At 42.6% G+C, this 16,308-nt stretch overlaps 1 protein-coding gene across 1 annotated transcript in view; it reads left to right on the top strand.

Annotated features, from left to right (window-relative positions):
• The window catches only part of jade2 (jade family PHD finger 2), a 350,732-nt gene that overhangs the window by 281,694 nt on the left and 52,730 nt on the right, over positions 1-16,308 (top strand). The window contains exon 12 of the mRNA XM_079566323.1: positions 13,994-14,111. Coding sequence (XP_079422449.1) covers positions 13,994-14,111 — 118 coding nt within the window. The remainder of the gene's footprint in view (positions 1-13,993; positions 14,112-16,308) is intronic.

Here is a 16,308-nt window from a genome sequence, read left to right as displayed (position 1 = left end):
CCCATGAAAGAGCTTGGTCGCTTCTAACCTCACCCCCGTTTGGAGCCATAGGAATATACTGGGAGAGGCCAAATGCTAACAACATCTTTGGTCGTTTTGCATGACTGAGGGCACACACTAAGACCAGACAGGTACGCATCAACTCGTCTAAGCTCCGGTAAGGACATATCTCAGCATGGAAAAACAGTGGCCTGTTCCTTTAATCGAATGAAGTAGCAAGCTTATTCATCCACAAATATTGACATGTTTAGTATCCACGTGTAGCACAAAAGGCGACTGAGAAGACGCGTCAATCCAAATATGGTCATGTGTTTTCTGCGAGACAGCAGTGACAAAAATAATACATACACACACATGAGCAGATGTCACAAAAGTTTAGGCCCTTTTTCTCAAAATAATGTTTTTATTCCACTCTTGCAACATCATCTCCACTTTAGTCGCTCCTACAGACTACATAGTGAACTACATTTTGAGGGCTTTTTCTGAGGGACTTTAATTTCAGCCTGATTTATTGAGCTTTGACCAACATAAAAAGGCGAAAATTGGAATATTTACAGAGTCACAAACAAAACAATATCAGCAATTTAGGCCATTATTTTGCTCCTTCTTCTGATCGTGGTCTGTTTGACGACCGGGGCATGTCTCCGCCTGGGGTTTATTTCTGTCCGCACATCTTCTCCGTGGGCTCGCCGCGCTCTCCGCTCCAGACGGACATGGATTTTGAACCTGAGAAACAAAAGAAAAGCCAATATTCAATTTGACCCGGACCCCGCCGCTCACAGCTGGGAGCGGAGCGCAGACCGAGGTGTGCCGTCCGCAACACTCGATACTCTGCCGTTTAGGGCCGGGGAAAAAGAGGAAGTGAGGACGGCTGGGGACGAGAAGCTTGGTGCTGGGCAGAGCTGTATTTTATAGACTGGGGTAAAGAGAAGAAGAGGCTGAGGGGGCTGATGGCTCCGCTGCTGTGGAGGTTTTTGTATTTTTTACTTCATTTCGGCATTTTGTAAGACACCTCCACATCATTTTGTGTGTAATTTGTACAAACTGTGAACCATTTACTGTATAAGCGTCTGGCTAGTTGCTGTAGTAACACTGCACCATCCCTGCGTCTGGTTGGGCACAAGTCAATAGCTAAGATTAGGAAAAGGGCTCACTTGGGGTTGCAGTGAAAATCAGTCACAAGTCTGTACAATTGAGGTCAATTTATCATTTTTTATTATACGGCTCTTCACAACGTAAGTAGAAGCTCCGTTGATTTGAATGGGATTTCCCAACGTTCTACCGGTCATTATTTTCTGATAAAGGACCTCTGAAAAAAATAATGACCGCTGCCAATGGCAACGGAGTTCGTGCTTTCATATCACTCCGCGCGTACGTAGTAGCGACACTCTCTGTCCCCGTCACTGAGAGAGAAGTCGGGGAATCGCTCGTGAAGTTAGTGTGAGTCTGACTTTCAACTTACCCAGAGATTCACCACCATTCCTCCAACTGCGCCTTCAACTACGTAGCTAGGCTAGCTGCTAGCCTTGCTGCTTCTAGCCTGGCAAAATGTGCCGAGCAACGCGCAAACTTTTGGGAACTATTTGTCGCGGAAGTCATTAAATAAACCTTTGGACCTTCATAAAAGTGTACGAAGTTTATGTTGTGTGTTCAGTTGGCAAATGGCCGAATAATAAGCGGGATAATGTATAGAACGCTGGTCATTATCGGGAAAATAAGCACCTTCAGGGCGAAACAAGGGGTCCGGTTCGCCCTGTCGGTGCTTATTTTCCCGATAATGACCAGCGTTCTATACATTATCCCTTACATATATTTTATGTTGTAGACTTTTGCTTTTAATTTCAGAGCCAAAAGAGATGGAGACTTTCCATTTTTTGGGGGGAATCTGCTTGTTTTTGTCCTTTGTCTTAAATGAATCAGCCCTATGCCCCTAATAAAGCGCCCCCTGCTGTCACAGTTCAACACTGACACGTTTTACATTTTTAGAAGCACCACACAGGATTATAGACAAGACGTTATTGGCCGTGTATATCAGCATGGGCCTTAGAAACACCCATATCGGTCGACCTCTGACCTGTACGCCTGCCCTGACCCTCATCACCCTCCAGGGCCAACATCAGAGCCCAGACTCAGACTGTTCAAACTTAAGTTTAGGGTTTTAGCAGAGTTTGCATCAATTGCGTGTGTTTATTTACTCAGATTATAGAGCTTTCGCAGTGGAGCTAAAAACAGAAGTAAAGTCTAAAGACGACAAAGATCCGCATTTGAAACAATCACTCACTCTGTATCCACGACCATCAGAGCACAGACATCTCACTCTGCAACAAGCTGCAACTGTTTACATGAATTAAGATTATCTATGAACTCATTGAATCATCTTAATACATGAATGTTATGTGTCTTTATTGCACAAGCATGATTAATGATTAACTAATGAATGAATGATACATGAGCAGCTCTGATAACACTTTAGACCTGTGTGATGTTAAAACAAGTTTGTCTGTCCCATAATATTCACTATGATTATGTAACGTGACTGTGGAAGATACTGTACATTGAACAAATAAATGTAGATGTAGAATAATTAAAGCCAGGAATCGATCAATCGCAAATTTACTGAATTTTAATTACGATTAATTATTCCCAGTATTGCTGGGTTGCAGGTGACATCACAGCGTTCTAAAGGCCTATACTATTATATAGAGGATAAATTATTTTGTTTTTGAGGAAATTTTTGGTCTTGTGCAGAGAGATCATGGACCCAGTGACTGATGTTAATTATATATTTTTTAATTCATATATTTTCTTTTTAGCAATGACTTATGAAAGTGTAATGCTGTTAATAGGTAAAACTGGCTCCTCCCCCCACTGGGTCCAATGACATCATCACATTCTAGAACCTGCAACCCAGCAATTTAAAGGCTCCATACCTGATCTTTTTAAGTTATTGGCCCCATAACATCATGTTGTAGAAGGAGTAAATTGTGAAACAATAAGCCTGACGCCTGAAGCTTTCATATTGATGTTTTGTGTGGTCAACCCAAATAGTTAATATGTGACGAAAGGGGGTAAACAGTCCCTGTTTTGTCACATTTTGAGGGGTCAATACATTTGGTCAAAACTTGGTATTGAGCATTAATCACGTTTATTTATTTTTGTCCTCTCATTAAAGAGGGGGTATTATGCTTTTTTCAGCCACATAGCACCAGTCTATAGCACACTACAATGATGACGAAACCTTCTGTTGGTCTGTAAATGCAGTAAATTAGAATAACTGCCTTGTATAAAATTGCTCTTTTAAAATGGCGGTAGCAAATGACTTGAAATCTAGGCCTCTGTCTCTTTAAGAACCTCTGACCCTTTCCGACACGCCCCCTCCACACGCTGTCTGTGGCATCACAACAACACTGCGCTCGTTGTCTCAACTGTATTGAAACTACGATCGTTGCATTTTAATTTTTATTGTTGGAAAGGAGCTACTGTTTATCACTTTGTGAACAATGGCCACACAGGATATTATTTGGAGACGAACCTTCCACACCGGACGCTTGGAAGGGGCTCTTGCCTGAAAAATAACTGCTGTTTGGAGGCTTCTCTTTGCATCTGCCATGCCCTATGGATCTCTAACTATACCCCCATGGACGACACCAGGATCTGCAGGAGCCCATACGATTCAAAGACGGACATTATCTGTGCAGGTGGACAGTGGTTTTTCGAGGTTACCCGTTAGCTTGTTATAATCGACTACAGCTCATTGTTGATGAAAAGTCTGCAGTAAACCACAAATGTGTAAAGCCAGGCTCATTGTGTGATCATCGTAAAGGCTGCTTCAAGTAGTTGCCTGCTTTATTGACGTTATTTGTGCATAATATGCTGCCTGTTTTCAATGAATGTTGTGAAGGTGAAGGTTGTTAGCTTGTCGCGGCTAATAGTGCCTTAGCTCCGGGAGAAAACCACTCGGCTACGACTCACTGTAGATGAAATGTGAGCAATAAACTACAAAATCAACAAGCCAGGCTCCGTGTGTGATCATCATAAAGGCTGCTTCAAGCAGTTGCCTGTTTTAGTGACGTTTTCAATGCATAATATGCTGCTTGTATTCAGTGAATTTTCCCGTTAGCTTGTCGCGGCTAGCTTGTTAGCTCCGGGAGAAAGCCACTCGGCTATGACCCATTGTAGATGAAATGTGAGCAATAAACTTCCAAATCAACAAGCCAGGCTCCGTGTGTGATCATTGTTAAACGGTTCTTTATGTGTGTGGTGGTTTTATTGACTTTATTTGTGCATATTTCTCGTTTTCACGTGATGACTCGAGGTTTAGCTTAGCATTAGCTTTCTCCGGAGGCTCTGTGCATCATCAAGGCCCAGCGCAGAACCAGACACTGAAATAAGTGTTCTTGTCACCGGTTTTAATCCTGGGTGTTTAGGTAACAGAAACACTGATGTGTGTCTTTGTAAAAGTCTGCTGTGGCTCCGGTTCACAACACATGGAGCTAATCCTCCATGATGACTCTGTTTACATCTTAGGGCTAGACACTGCGGGGAGGGGGTTCTGCTGAGGAGCAGTGGTTGGTTACTCGGCTGGTGACGAAAGGTCGGAGGCGTATCCTGGAGGTCGGAGGCGTTTCCTGAAGGAATCAGGCGTTTTATCCCTAAAATGGCTGCCATCAGAGTTTTTACAGATTACTCGAAAATACGTGAATGTGCTAAGGCAACACTTCAGGCATGTTTTTAATGAGGGAATGACTTAATAACATGATGTAAAGCTTGAAAAAGTCAATTTTGCGTAATACCCCCCCTTTAAGACTAAATAAAGATGAGAAGAAGGGACTTAAACTCCTAAAGTGGAGCTGTTTTTGCAAGAGTGTAAAGAAAACCTCCTTTTAAGTTTTGGCCACCATTTTCCAGACTGAGATATGTTCTTACCTGAGCTTAGATGAGTTGATGCGTACCTGTCTGGTCTTTGTGCGTGCGCTCAGTCACGCAAAACGACCAAAGATGTTGTCAGCATTTGGCCTCTCCCAATGTATTCCTATGGCTCCAAACGGGGGTGAAGTTTGAAGCGACCAAGCTCTTCCACGGACGAGCACACAGACCAGACAGGTACGCATCAACTCGTCTAAGCTCAGGTAAGAACATATCTCAGTGTGGAAGAACGGTGGCCTGTTCCTTTAAGTTTGTAATATCCGCACATGCTCGTGTGTCTATCTACCGTCAAACAACCACATTAGGATTACAGCGGTCGCCTTTCGTGCTACACGTGGATACCAAACCTGTCAGCATTGGAGTGACTTCCCTGGTAAATCTCTTTCTCACTCTCGAACAAAACGTCATGAAACTAGCATCGAAAATGTTGATTACTGTACAGGTTTTCCATTATGTATGGAAGCTTGTTCTCTGACCCATCCTTCAGTGACCACTGCAGCCCGTCTAAACTCTCAGCACAATTATGGATCTGTAAAAGTCATTGCCTCTGGTGTAAAGCAGTTGGTTTATATTCCCCGTCTTGAAGCTGCAGTATATTCCGTTAAATGGACTTTATATCTCAGAGCCGCGCTGTTATTTTCCTAGATAAATTTTCTTGTTGTGACAGAGGAGGAAGTGAAAGGGGCGGGAGGAGGCGTGAGAGAGGGGGGGGGGGGTAAAGCGAGCGCGAGCCGTGTTCTCCCCAAGTCGTGAGGTGGATTTATGGAGTGTTACTAAAGCTGCCGTGGGGACGCTGTATTTTTCACTCGCGCTCCGTGGTTTACGGCACATTCTCGGGGCCTTTTGGAAATGACTCCGGGAACATGTTGCCGCCATTGTGGGTAATTAAAAGCATATTTATTGACGGTAAATTCGGAAAAGGAGCCGTCCAGGTGATTTATAGTCGATGCGGTAAAGTTGAAATAAGGGGCGAGCGCTAAAGTATTTTCTCTGCTACAACTTCCTCCCGCTGCTCGGAGACGTGGAGGGGGCTGATGTGTTTGTTTGTTTTTGGTTTCCTTTTTGTGTGGAGTCATTTGGTGACGCTTTAGCTGGTGGTGGTGTGGCCTCTTTTCCAAAGGTCAGAATGGGGGGGTCTGGGAGGTCACCCCCGGATAGAGAATGTGAATTAAGCATCTCTAATTCCTCTAATTGGCTTATATTTTCTACCATATTTCCGGTGAAACAGGCCAAATCAAAGGCCCTATACATGATTTTATATTTTAAGTTTTTTTTTGCCTGTTTTGTTTGTTTCATTGTTTAAGATGAAGTTGTTAGTTGGGTCCAAACTAGCGCTGTTTAACCTGATTAATCACACTTTGGAAATTTGATCATTCGTGGTTACCTTCTTTATTTACAATATTTACAATTATATTCATTATTATTTCTAGGCCGACATAAAACACTCTGATTTAAAGTAGTTAAAATAGTAAATCTATGGGAACAGCTTATATTCAGGATCTTTCTTGGTCGCTCGTCCAAGGCTTTCAATTAATTAGACCATATCGCATTATTGATATAGTTCTAAATTGCTCTATAATACTTATTTTATAGGCTATTTTTGTTCAACATATTTTTATTTATTTAAATGTACACCTTACGCAGCTTTGTTATGTAGTGTTTATGTTTACATTTTATAGTGAGTTTTCAATAAAACTACTCTTATTTGGCTTTGACTTTGACTTAACATATCATTTCAAGGCAAGGCAAGTTTATTTGTAGAGCACAATTCATACACAAGGCAATTCAAAGTGCTTCACAGTTGCATAAATATAAGAAAACAAATACAATCAATAAAACATCAACATAGAATTAATCAATTACAGTAAGAGGCAAGAGTGCAGATAAGATTCTTTCAGTTATATGCAGTTTTAAGTCTTGTTTAGATTCGCTCTGTCTTGAGCACTATTTTCACAAGCTCTCGCTTTGCAGAAAAATTAGGGATATACCAATACCAGTATCGGGTATCGGGCCGATACCTCATACTCGTACTCATTAATGAGGTCCCGATACCACAAACCGATACCACTCGACGTGTGGCCTGTGCTCCTACAGGTGCACCTCTCCACTGAGGAGAGAAAATAACAACAAACTGGAGAATAGTTTAGTGTAAATCCAATATTCCACATAGAGCTGACTTTATTACAGACGACACTCCCTAAATCAGATTCTGAGCTGGATTTAACCAGAGCTTAATGTTGTCAGTGCTGCAGCGCGGAGTCTGCAGTGTTTACAAGATACGAGCTAATGTTGCTAACTAGCCGCTAACTCGCGGCTAACAATTTTGGCAATGGAAAATCCCAATGAAAGAGATACAGCATGTCCATATTAAGCGAAAATGAGCTGCAGCAAAACAATCAAAATGCTGTAGCTACTGGATAAGACTATAAACACACAAGAAAATCCACACAGAGCTGAAGTAAAGGAGAAAAGAGACCATTTAGCTGCAGTAATAAGTAACATCTCAATACTATTGTTAAATAAAAATAGATAAATGAATAAAGCACAAGCACTGAGGAGCTTTTGGACATGAGCCGTTCTGTCTATGATGGACCGTGCAATAAACATTAAAATGAATAAAATGGCATATGTTAAATGCTTAAAAGTGTCGCCTACAACTAATTACAAACCAATCTGCTGCAAAAAAGTCAGTCTATAAAATGTTTATTCACTTCAAAAAGTATGTCGAAGAAAATGCCTCGTATGGGTATTCGGTATCAGCAAGAAAAATATCAGGATATATATCGTATATCGATATTAAACCTAAATATCGGGATATGACTTTTGGTCCATATCGCCCAGCCTATACTAACAATATGTATTTGCCTGTTTCTGTGAACTGCATTTGTAGTTTCTATGTTCCACACTGTTTTGCTGGATGATTATGCACATCTTTGCCGTGTTTTTGTGGGGATTTGAGTTTGTTGCTGCAGAGAGTCCATAATGGTCCTGAAGCGAGCAGCTTTTTCAAAGTAAACAAACAGCTAGCTTATGAGCTAAAGACATTTGAGACCTACACATTTCTTCTTCTGAAACACTGAAGAGGCACCAAGAGCCCCCACACTTGCAGCACAGTAAACAAGGATGGGAAATAAAAAGCCATTCTTTACCTTTCCTCTTGACCACTTTATTAAGATCGCAATCTAGATTCAAATTGAATTAATTGCCCAGCCCTAAATTATAATAAGCCGTTCGGTTCACTTTTATATCCATAATCAATAATATCACAGGCATGTCTTCACTGGATTATGTGGAAATTGGACTCCAGTAGCAGCAGCAGCAGTTATAGCGCAATCAAACATAAACAATACTCTTCTATTGTGTGAATCAAGTCCAAATACCTACTTATTACCTATTATTTGCTTGTAATCCTTTCGGCTTTAGCAGGAGGCTGTAATCCTCCCTCCCCTCTCTCCGCTCTGTGTCTGTGGAGAAAAAAAAGGCCCCTCACAATCACATGCAGCGTGTTAATCCGGCCTCCTCTGCACATTGTGTCCTCGCTATTTTTATCCCGCGCTCACACACGGGGAGAGACCGGACAGCGCGAGGGCCCACAATAACCAATTAGTGCTTCACTGTGAGGAAATCAAACCGGAATTCAGAAGATTCTAGTGGTTTTTGGGAGTTCAGTCGTTGGATTGTGATTGTTTTGCTGTTTGCGCGTCTCAGATCTTTGTTGTGTTTTAAGGCGAGACGCCGCGGGGGAAACGGGGGGGAAGTAATTTGAAATGTGGCCGACACTAGAGTTGGGAATTGTTGAACTTTTTTGAGAAATTTGCGTCGACCAATCAGGAGCTTTCCCCAACAGTGACGTCGGAGCGGAGCCACCGGCGGCGTAGATCCTGGGCTGCAGATGTAAACAAGTCATGGAGGATCATGTTGTGAACCGAAGCCGCTCTCGGACTTCTACAGAGACTCACATCAGTGTTTCTTTTACCTAAACCCCCAAGAGACGCAAGAAAACTTAGTTCAGTGGCCTTGATGCCAGATGCCTTGAACATTTCCTCTGGAGAAAGCTAATGCTACATGCTAAAGCTCTGTTCGATCATGTGAAAACGAGAAATGTGCATGAATAAAGTTTAACAATGATCATAGACTGAGCTGGGCTGGTTGATCTTGTAGTTCACATTTAATCTACAATTAGCTCCAGGAGAAAACAAGTATTATGCACTAATAACGTCAATAAAGCCGGCATTATCATATCACTAAGCATTATGGGATTAGCAGCAATTGTAAACTAATGGAGATTTGAAAAGTTAAAATACTGGAGTTATTGTTCACATTAAAACACTTGGACACCACAGTGAGTTCGATGTATTTACCAGCAGTAACTCAGCAGCTAACGGAGCTGTTCCACAGCTTTTTTCTCCATTTTTTATACTGTTTCAGCTAATCTTAGTGAATTATAAATGTATGCTAACAGCTGCAAAGATGGCGGATCACAAATCACAATGGTAACTGTGGAATTTCCCGAACTCTATCGCAGACTTTTATGGTGCGCTCATATGATCTTCAGGAAACGGTTGGGGAATTCACGTGAACGCTCGCTCAAATGGGGAAAACGACGAAACTCGACTACAGCACCTGACCTGATTTGCTCTTTTATCGTCTAATGTGAGCTTTTTAGTTAAACACTGCTACTTTTTTGAGTTTAGTGTGAGCTGTCGTCATCCTCGTAGTGACAAAATTGCGGGTGAAATGCCCAACATCAACGTTAGCGAAAAGTAAATTTACAGGATTTTTTTTTAAACTAACAAACTAACTTTTAGCTTTTGTGATGCTAACACATTTAAATGGTAAGCTCAGCTAAGCGCTAAAATCCCCACTTTCCCACATAAAAACCACATGAACACAAACCAACTGGGGACAATGACGTCACATCCCGGGAAAACAAGCTCCTCAGTCCACATGAACGCACCGTTAATCTACAATGAGCTGTAGGCGATTGTAACAAGCTAACCGGCTAACCTAGCCTAGACACTTGCCACCAGCACAAAATATGACCCTCTATTCAATCGTATGGGCTGGATATCGGCTTAAATACTGACCCTGGCGTAGACCATGGGGGGAGCATAGTTAAAGATCCATAGGACAATGGTAGTAGACGAGTTAGCCCCAAAAACAGCAGTTATTTTTCAGGCAAGAGCTACTTCCAAGATGGCTACAAACACACTAAATGAATAATCTGGGGACGCAAAAAGGCCATGTTTGTAAAATATTTACCAAAAATGGGTCAAACATACAACTTTGTAAAGGGCTTACGTGCTCTGGCTGGACTCAAACTAGCAACCAGTCCAGTTGAGTACCTTTCAAAAACCTTCGCTCCCACAATCTTCCGTCTTGTTTTGGTCCAAGCGTCCCGCAGAGTTCTCCAAAATCTCTCCCCAGTTTGTGTCTGTCTGGTGTCATTATCTTCACAGCGGCTAGCGCGGTCGACATGCTAACACGCTAACACACACACACACACATCCGGTCGAGACTCACCGGCACTGATTTGCGAGAGAAATCCAGTTGGCGCGGATCCAGCTTTTGGTCTTGCCTAATTTGTGACTCGACGTGTCTGGCATGGGCCCAATTAATTTGTCTTCCTCTCCTGCCTGTTCTCGCACTTTTGCCGTGTTGCTAACAGAGAAAGAGGCGCGCGTTGTCGGCGTAAAAACGTGTAGCAAAAGATAATTAGTTGGGAGTTTTTTTTGCCCTTGCTGAACTATCCCTGGGATGTTTTTGTTTTGTAGAGTCTGCAAATAGGAGGCAACAAAGACGGAGCTTAAACATTTGTTTGTCAGTGTAACTTTTGAACTGTGCTTCTAATCTCTTCACAAAATCAAGGACTGTAGCATAAAGGCACAGAAATATCGCCATGGATCTAAAACTACATGTACCATGATCCTTTGCTCCAAGATCCAGTGGCTGTATGGATCATAGAAGTTTGATCCTAAGGTATGCGGACAGTTAGTGTTAGGCTGTTAGCATTTAGCCTCAAACATGGCAAATTATGGAAGATTCAGATGTTTTCAACCCATCGACCACATTTAGGTGAGGTCAAAGTCTTACTAGAAATCATTCATGAATGTACAGACCTTTGGAGATTTTACTTTAGATACAGATTTCTGTATAAAAGTGTCCTCCGAGCTAAAGGCTAAATCATATTTAAGATAAGATGATTTATTGATCTCACAGATGGAGAAATTGCATTCGATGAGAGAGCATCCGGCAGCAGCACCCATTCAGTGTGCATCACTCTTTTTCCACTCTTTTTTTTCTTTGGTGAAAGATGGTTGTGTCGCGGCCGCCATCTTCACTGTTTTGGTCACAGGAGGAGCACTGGTTGATGGGAAATCCGTAGACGATGACCACGGCGGTGGAGCTCTTGCGCTTGGCCACGATGTTCTTGGCCACACAGGTGTAGTTGGCCGTGTCGGACAGACGCGCCTGCTTGATGATCAGGTTGTGGTCCACGGTGATGTAGAAGTTCCTGTCCTTTAGTCAAGTTTCTGCCTTATGTTTGTCAGATACACATCCAATGACCTCTAAACATCATCTGAGAATATGTTGGTGATTAAGAAACCACTGAAATGATACCTCGCCATACTTTAGTATTGGGCCCGGCTCCATTCATTTAAATGGGGATCGAACTATCAACTTAAAGCCGTTGTTAAACTAAATGTTCATATTTGTATGAACAAGCTGAGGATGCTAAAGGTACTTCTATGATTTCCGTGGTATGGATGGTTAGCACGGTGCCTTTACTTTCTTTCACTGTGGCCTCTAGAACGTTCTAGGACCAATTGTTTTAATAGTTTCCGTTGGTGATGGAACCATCTCTATGTTGTGCAGTTCATTCAGAAAACAGGAACCCTAAAAACAATTGGATGACTTTACCTGACTGCATCATAAAGGCGTCCAAAAGTGGAGACAATATTCCGAATGCTGTGTTTGACGCAGGTTTGTGAATCCAATCACTTCCAAATCATGATCAGGGAAAACATACATTTCTTTCCCCAATCTCTGTCCTGCCTATTGAGTTGTATCATACCCTGCTCCAACTGAAATGATGACACGCAAATCTGGAACCGTAGACTTTCCTGAGCAGACGTTTCAAATGATTTCTACCTATATAAATTTAACTATTGTCTCACTATTTTTCGCCAAAGGTAAATGGAATGCCTCAGTTAAATGAGTTACGGCGCAGACGTCATTATTAATCGGTGAGGAACAGTGCTTGCATTAAAATCAAAAGCTTAATTCATGATGTTTTTATCCCTGCAAATAAACATGTCCATCATTTGACATATCGGTAATAAAACCATAATGTTCAAAGTGGCTGTTTTACGACCCACCGGTGTACATAAATGCCCTCTGTTGCATTCAAAGGCTCTGTTGTTCTCTGATGCGTTGCCAAGTCCGAGCACATTTTCAGCACATTCAAGGCTTTGAACATCCATACGCTGCGAGCGCCGGGCCGACAGCAGCAGATGATAGTGATTTGGAGCGCAGCTGCGGGAGAGGAGGTCCGAGCCGGCGGGGAGTCCATTCTATAGCCTCCGCTCATTGTCTTTTTTACAAAACATGCATTTACGGATCATATCGCAGCACCCGGGCCTCATGCCTAATGAGCTTCTCACATTGCCACGCTCATGCTGTTCGCTCATGCATCCACGGCTGCTCTGGGGTAGACCGACGGAAGTGAGGCCGTCAATCTGCGCCATCAGCCCCTGGAAACACCGCCAACCCCTCGTGACCTGATTCATTTTGTCTGTTTTGGTTACGAACAATGAGGCAACAAAAAAAAATCTTGAAAGGCTCCGAGCTGTTACAATCGGGCTCAAACCCATCGGCCTTGTCGTGAGTGGGCGGGTTTTACGTTTGCCGACAACAAGCAGACTTCCAAGCACCAAAAACATCTTTAGAGACACAATATTTACTTGTTTACAGCTCTGTTGCTTAGTGAGGATTTGAGACTTGGCTGTGATTGGCTAAAGCGAGGTGCGCTCGATCCAATCAGTGGCAAATATCCCCAAAAAAGTCCATCGGCTTCACAAACGATTTAAACCGGAGCCTTTCCAGATTGATATTTCTGTGCTCATGTTACTTTCACTGTAAATTGCAAGCACATTCTACTCCTTGTTCAACTCATTCGACTAATATTGAATAGACGATAGCAAAAATGATATAAGGTGTTTTGTGGATTTAAATATGTATGCGAATATGGTGCAATGGTGATATTTAGGGTTTATTCAGACCAGAAAAGTCCTTTGCTCTGCTTGTTTGTTCCGAATCAGAAGCAGATTTTTTTTCCCCGTTTGGTGCAGATCGTATTCAGACTTTTTGCAAGAGAACTATATTTTGTAAACACGTGTGTGACGATCGATGCTCCCATTGGACAGCAATGGCCACAACAAATGAAATCAAAATTTATATTTGACGCTTACTTTGAAAATAAAAGAAACATGAGAGGCTAAACCACTTACCATTAACCTCAGCTTCACCAGAGCAGCTGGAGGAAGAGGTGTTTTGTGCTGATGAAGGGTCGTCTGCTGAGCTGCTGAGCTTCATTTTCTCGCTAAACACGTTGCTCCAGGTCCTGTCCACGGCTCGTTGTTTGTAGCATCCATCCAGTATTAGCATTAGCAGCAGCCAAGGGCTAACTTTTCTCACGGTGCCTTGGTGGCTTGTTAAGCCCAAAAAGGCGCATCTATCCCAGAGATTTTTCAGATCAACAGTGGTTTATATTCACACCTGAAGCGAACCGCACCAGAGTCCGTTTGGAAGCCGGACCGAGACCACCTGAAAAAGTGGGTCTCGGTCCGCTTCTTTGATCCGCGCCAGGATTCGTTTGTTGTGTTCACACCTGCATAAAAAACCTGGACCAGCGTTCAAAACGAACCCCGGTCCGTTTAAAGTGGACCAAACAGTGCAGGTCTGAATACACCCTTAGACTACTTTGGAAGTAGCATATCCCTGAAGTCTCCTGACCCTACAGTGTGTCTTGTATGTTGTGTGGTGACTCCTGTGTGTTGTGCTGTAGGTGCGTAACCTGTGCTACATGGTGACGCGGCGGGAGAGGATGAAGCACTCGCTCTGTGACCTTCAGGAGAAGATCTTTCACCTGCAGATCCAGCTGCTGGAGGAGGAGCTGGCCCGAGGTAACACACACGCACACACACGCTGGCGCTTTATATTCACACTGTAACACGCAAACTGTGGGGTTGAGATCTGGGCTCTGTGGGGGCCAAGACGTGCAATGTGAGCGTGATGAATCTTGAAATCCACTAACCTGGTCATTCAAGATGTTCAGGCATTCAGCTGATCTCACTCTTTGGGCACATACTGTAGTGTTGCTCGACCTCGCGGTCCCAGATCAGAACACTTCCCCAACAGGCCTGTACAGTCGGTGCGAGGCATGATGGGCCGTCACCTCACCTGCTTCTCTTCTCCTCCTGATGCTCATCACTCTAGAACCGGGTAAACCTGGACTCATCTGACCACATCACCTTTTTTCGTTGCTCCAGAGTCCAATCTTTATGCTCTTTATGTTCTTTATGTTAGCGGTTAGCATCACTCAGTCGTGAGTTTCTTAAGACCACACAGAGTTCTCTTCACATTGTGCTTGTGGAAAGGCTCTTGCTTTCACAGTTAAACAACAGCCCTGAGTTGTTTTCTCCTAATCGATTTTGTCAAAGGTTTCAGTGATCTCCGACCGTGATCATTCGGGTATATTTCTGGCCACACTTCTTCCCCAAAGACCATCCTTCCAGTTTTCAATAATGCGCTCTTATGGCAATTTGAGAAAATCTCCTTAGATGTTTTCTCTGCTTAATGCATGACGCACCGCCATCTTTTCCATGACCACTGGATTTGTCTTTCCACGTGGCTGATTATGGAAATGAGAAGCCACTCACTGCATTAGTCGGGTTTGACCTCTTAACCCCCACCTTATTTATCTGAGCGCCTTTTCTCCAAATCCAAAATGCTGCTGAAGCAAAAGTTCTGAAAGGTTAAGGGTCAGGAGCTAGGGTTAGGACATAGAGGCTATAATTTGATGGTTTCGGACACAGCCTATGTCTATGTTATGAATGCTTTTCGTCCATTTTACAGCTACTTTAAACCTGATTTTGCCCAAGTTTTGACCTGGTCCAGCGCCGATCCTTTAGAGGACGGGGCGAAGAGTGGAGCGGCGTGCACGGATGCAGCAGCTGCCAGGTTTTGATACGTTTGTAGAGCGGTTTAGGGCGAGAGACGGAGGGATTCCACCAGTGAATGAAATGAAACGACGGTTTGACCGGTCACTGCTGCCTTTCACTCTGGATTTGGACATCTCTTAGTAAATAAACCGCGGTTAAACTTCTTACTGGGCCGGGCTTGACCGCGCTGGGCTGTAATCCTCAAAGCTTTCACTAAATAAGCTCACAACTTTAAACCCCATGTTACAAATTTAAAGAGTACATGTAGAAAAGTGGAAATGAGGTACATGCATGTTTTTTTATCGCGCTAACGTGGGCTCTGGATATTATTTTCAAAATCCTACAAAGTACTTTGGAAATATAACTAGAACTAGTCATGACTGGTTTTCTTTATCTTCAATTACATGATTCTTAGTTATAAAATGTAAAATACTAGGTGTGGGCCGAGATACAAACCCCAGATGAGGCTCCAGGTTGAGTTTACGGGAACGAGATGAGATTTTAATAAATAACATTTTGTTCTTGTGTTTCCATTGTGTTGAGCCATTGTTATCCATTATATTGCACTGTATCAGTTTAAGCAGAGTTTAACCTCTTAACCCCCACCTCAACTGAGCACATTTTCTCCAGTTTGCAATGATCCAAATTTAGAAGCTTCTTGAAAAATGCGTCAAAATAGCGGCAAATTAAAAAGTTTAAAAGTGATGACAACACAGCAACCACGTGAGATTCATATAGATCAGCTTTGTAGGTCTTAGCTTTCAAATGAGGCGTTACACTGGCATATACACTCCAGTCCAGAAGCTTTAAGATTGGGGTAAAGCTGAACTGGAGGAAATGCACTCGTTTAGCTTACAAGTTGATTTCAGTGTTGGGGATCACGTATTACAAAAGTAATGAATTACAAAACTATATTACTTTTTTCAGTAATTAAGGAATATAACATATTACTTACACCAAATACGTGAATATATTAGTCATTACAATTCAAGTATCTCGAGTTACAAGTGAATTTAAATGTACGAACGGAAAAATGTCAGACTTCCCTCAAAATAAAATGGAAAAATAAATCTTTGACTGCACTTTTGCTCGGTGGCGTTATTACCTTTTTCAGTTTACATTTTGCCAAAAGTAACTCAAAAGTAACTCAGCTAGATTT

The sequence above is a fragment of the Gobius niger genome (genome assembly GCF_951799975.1).
Source record: "Gobius niger genome assembly, chromosome: 11".
NCBI classification, from domain to species: domain Eukaryota; kingdom Metazoa; phylum Chordata; class Actinopteri; order Gobiiformes; family Gobiidae; genus Gobius; species Gobius niger.
The sequence above is the reverse complement of the archived record's forward strand: the minus strand, read 5'-3'. Positions and strand labels throughout refer to the sequence as shown.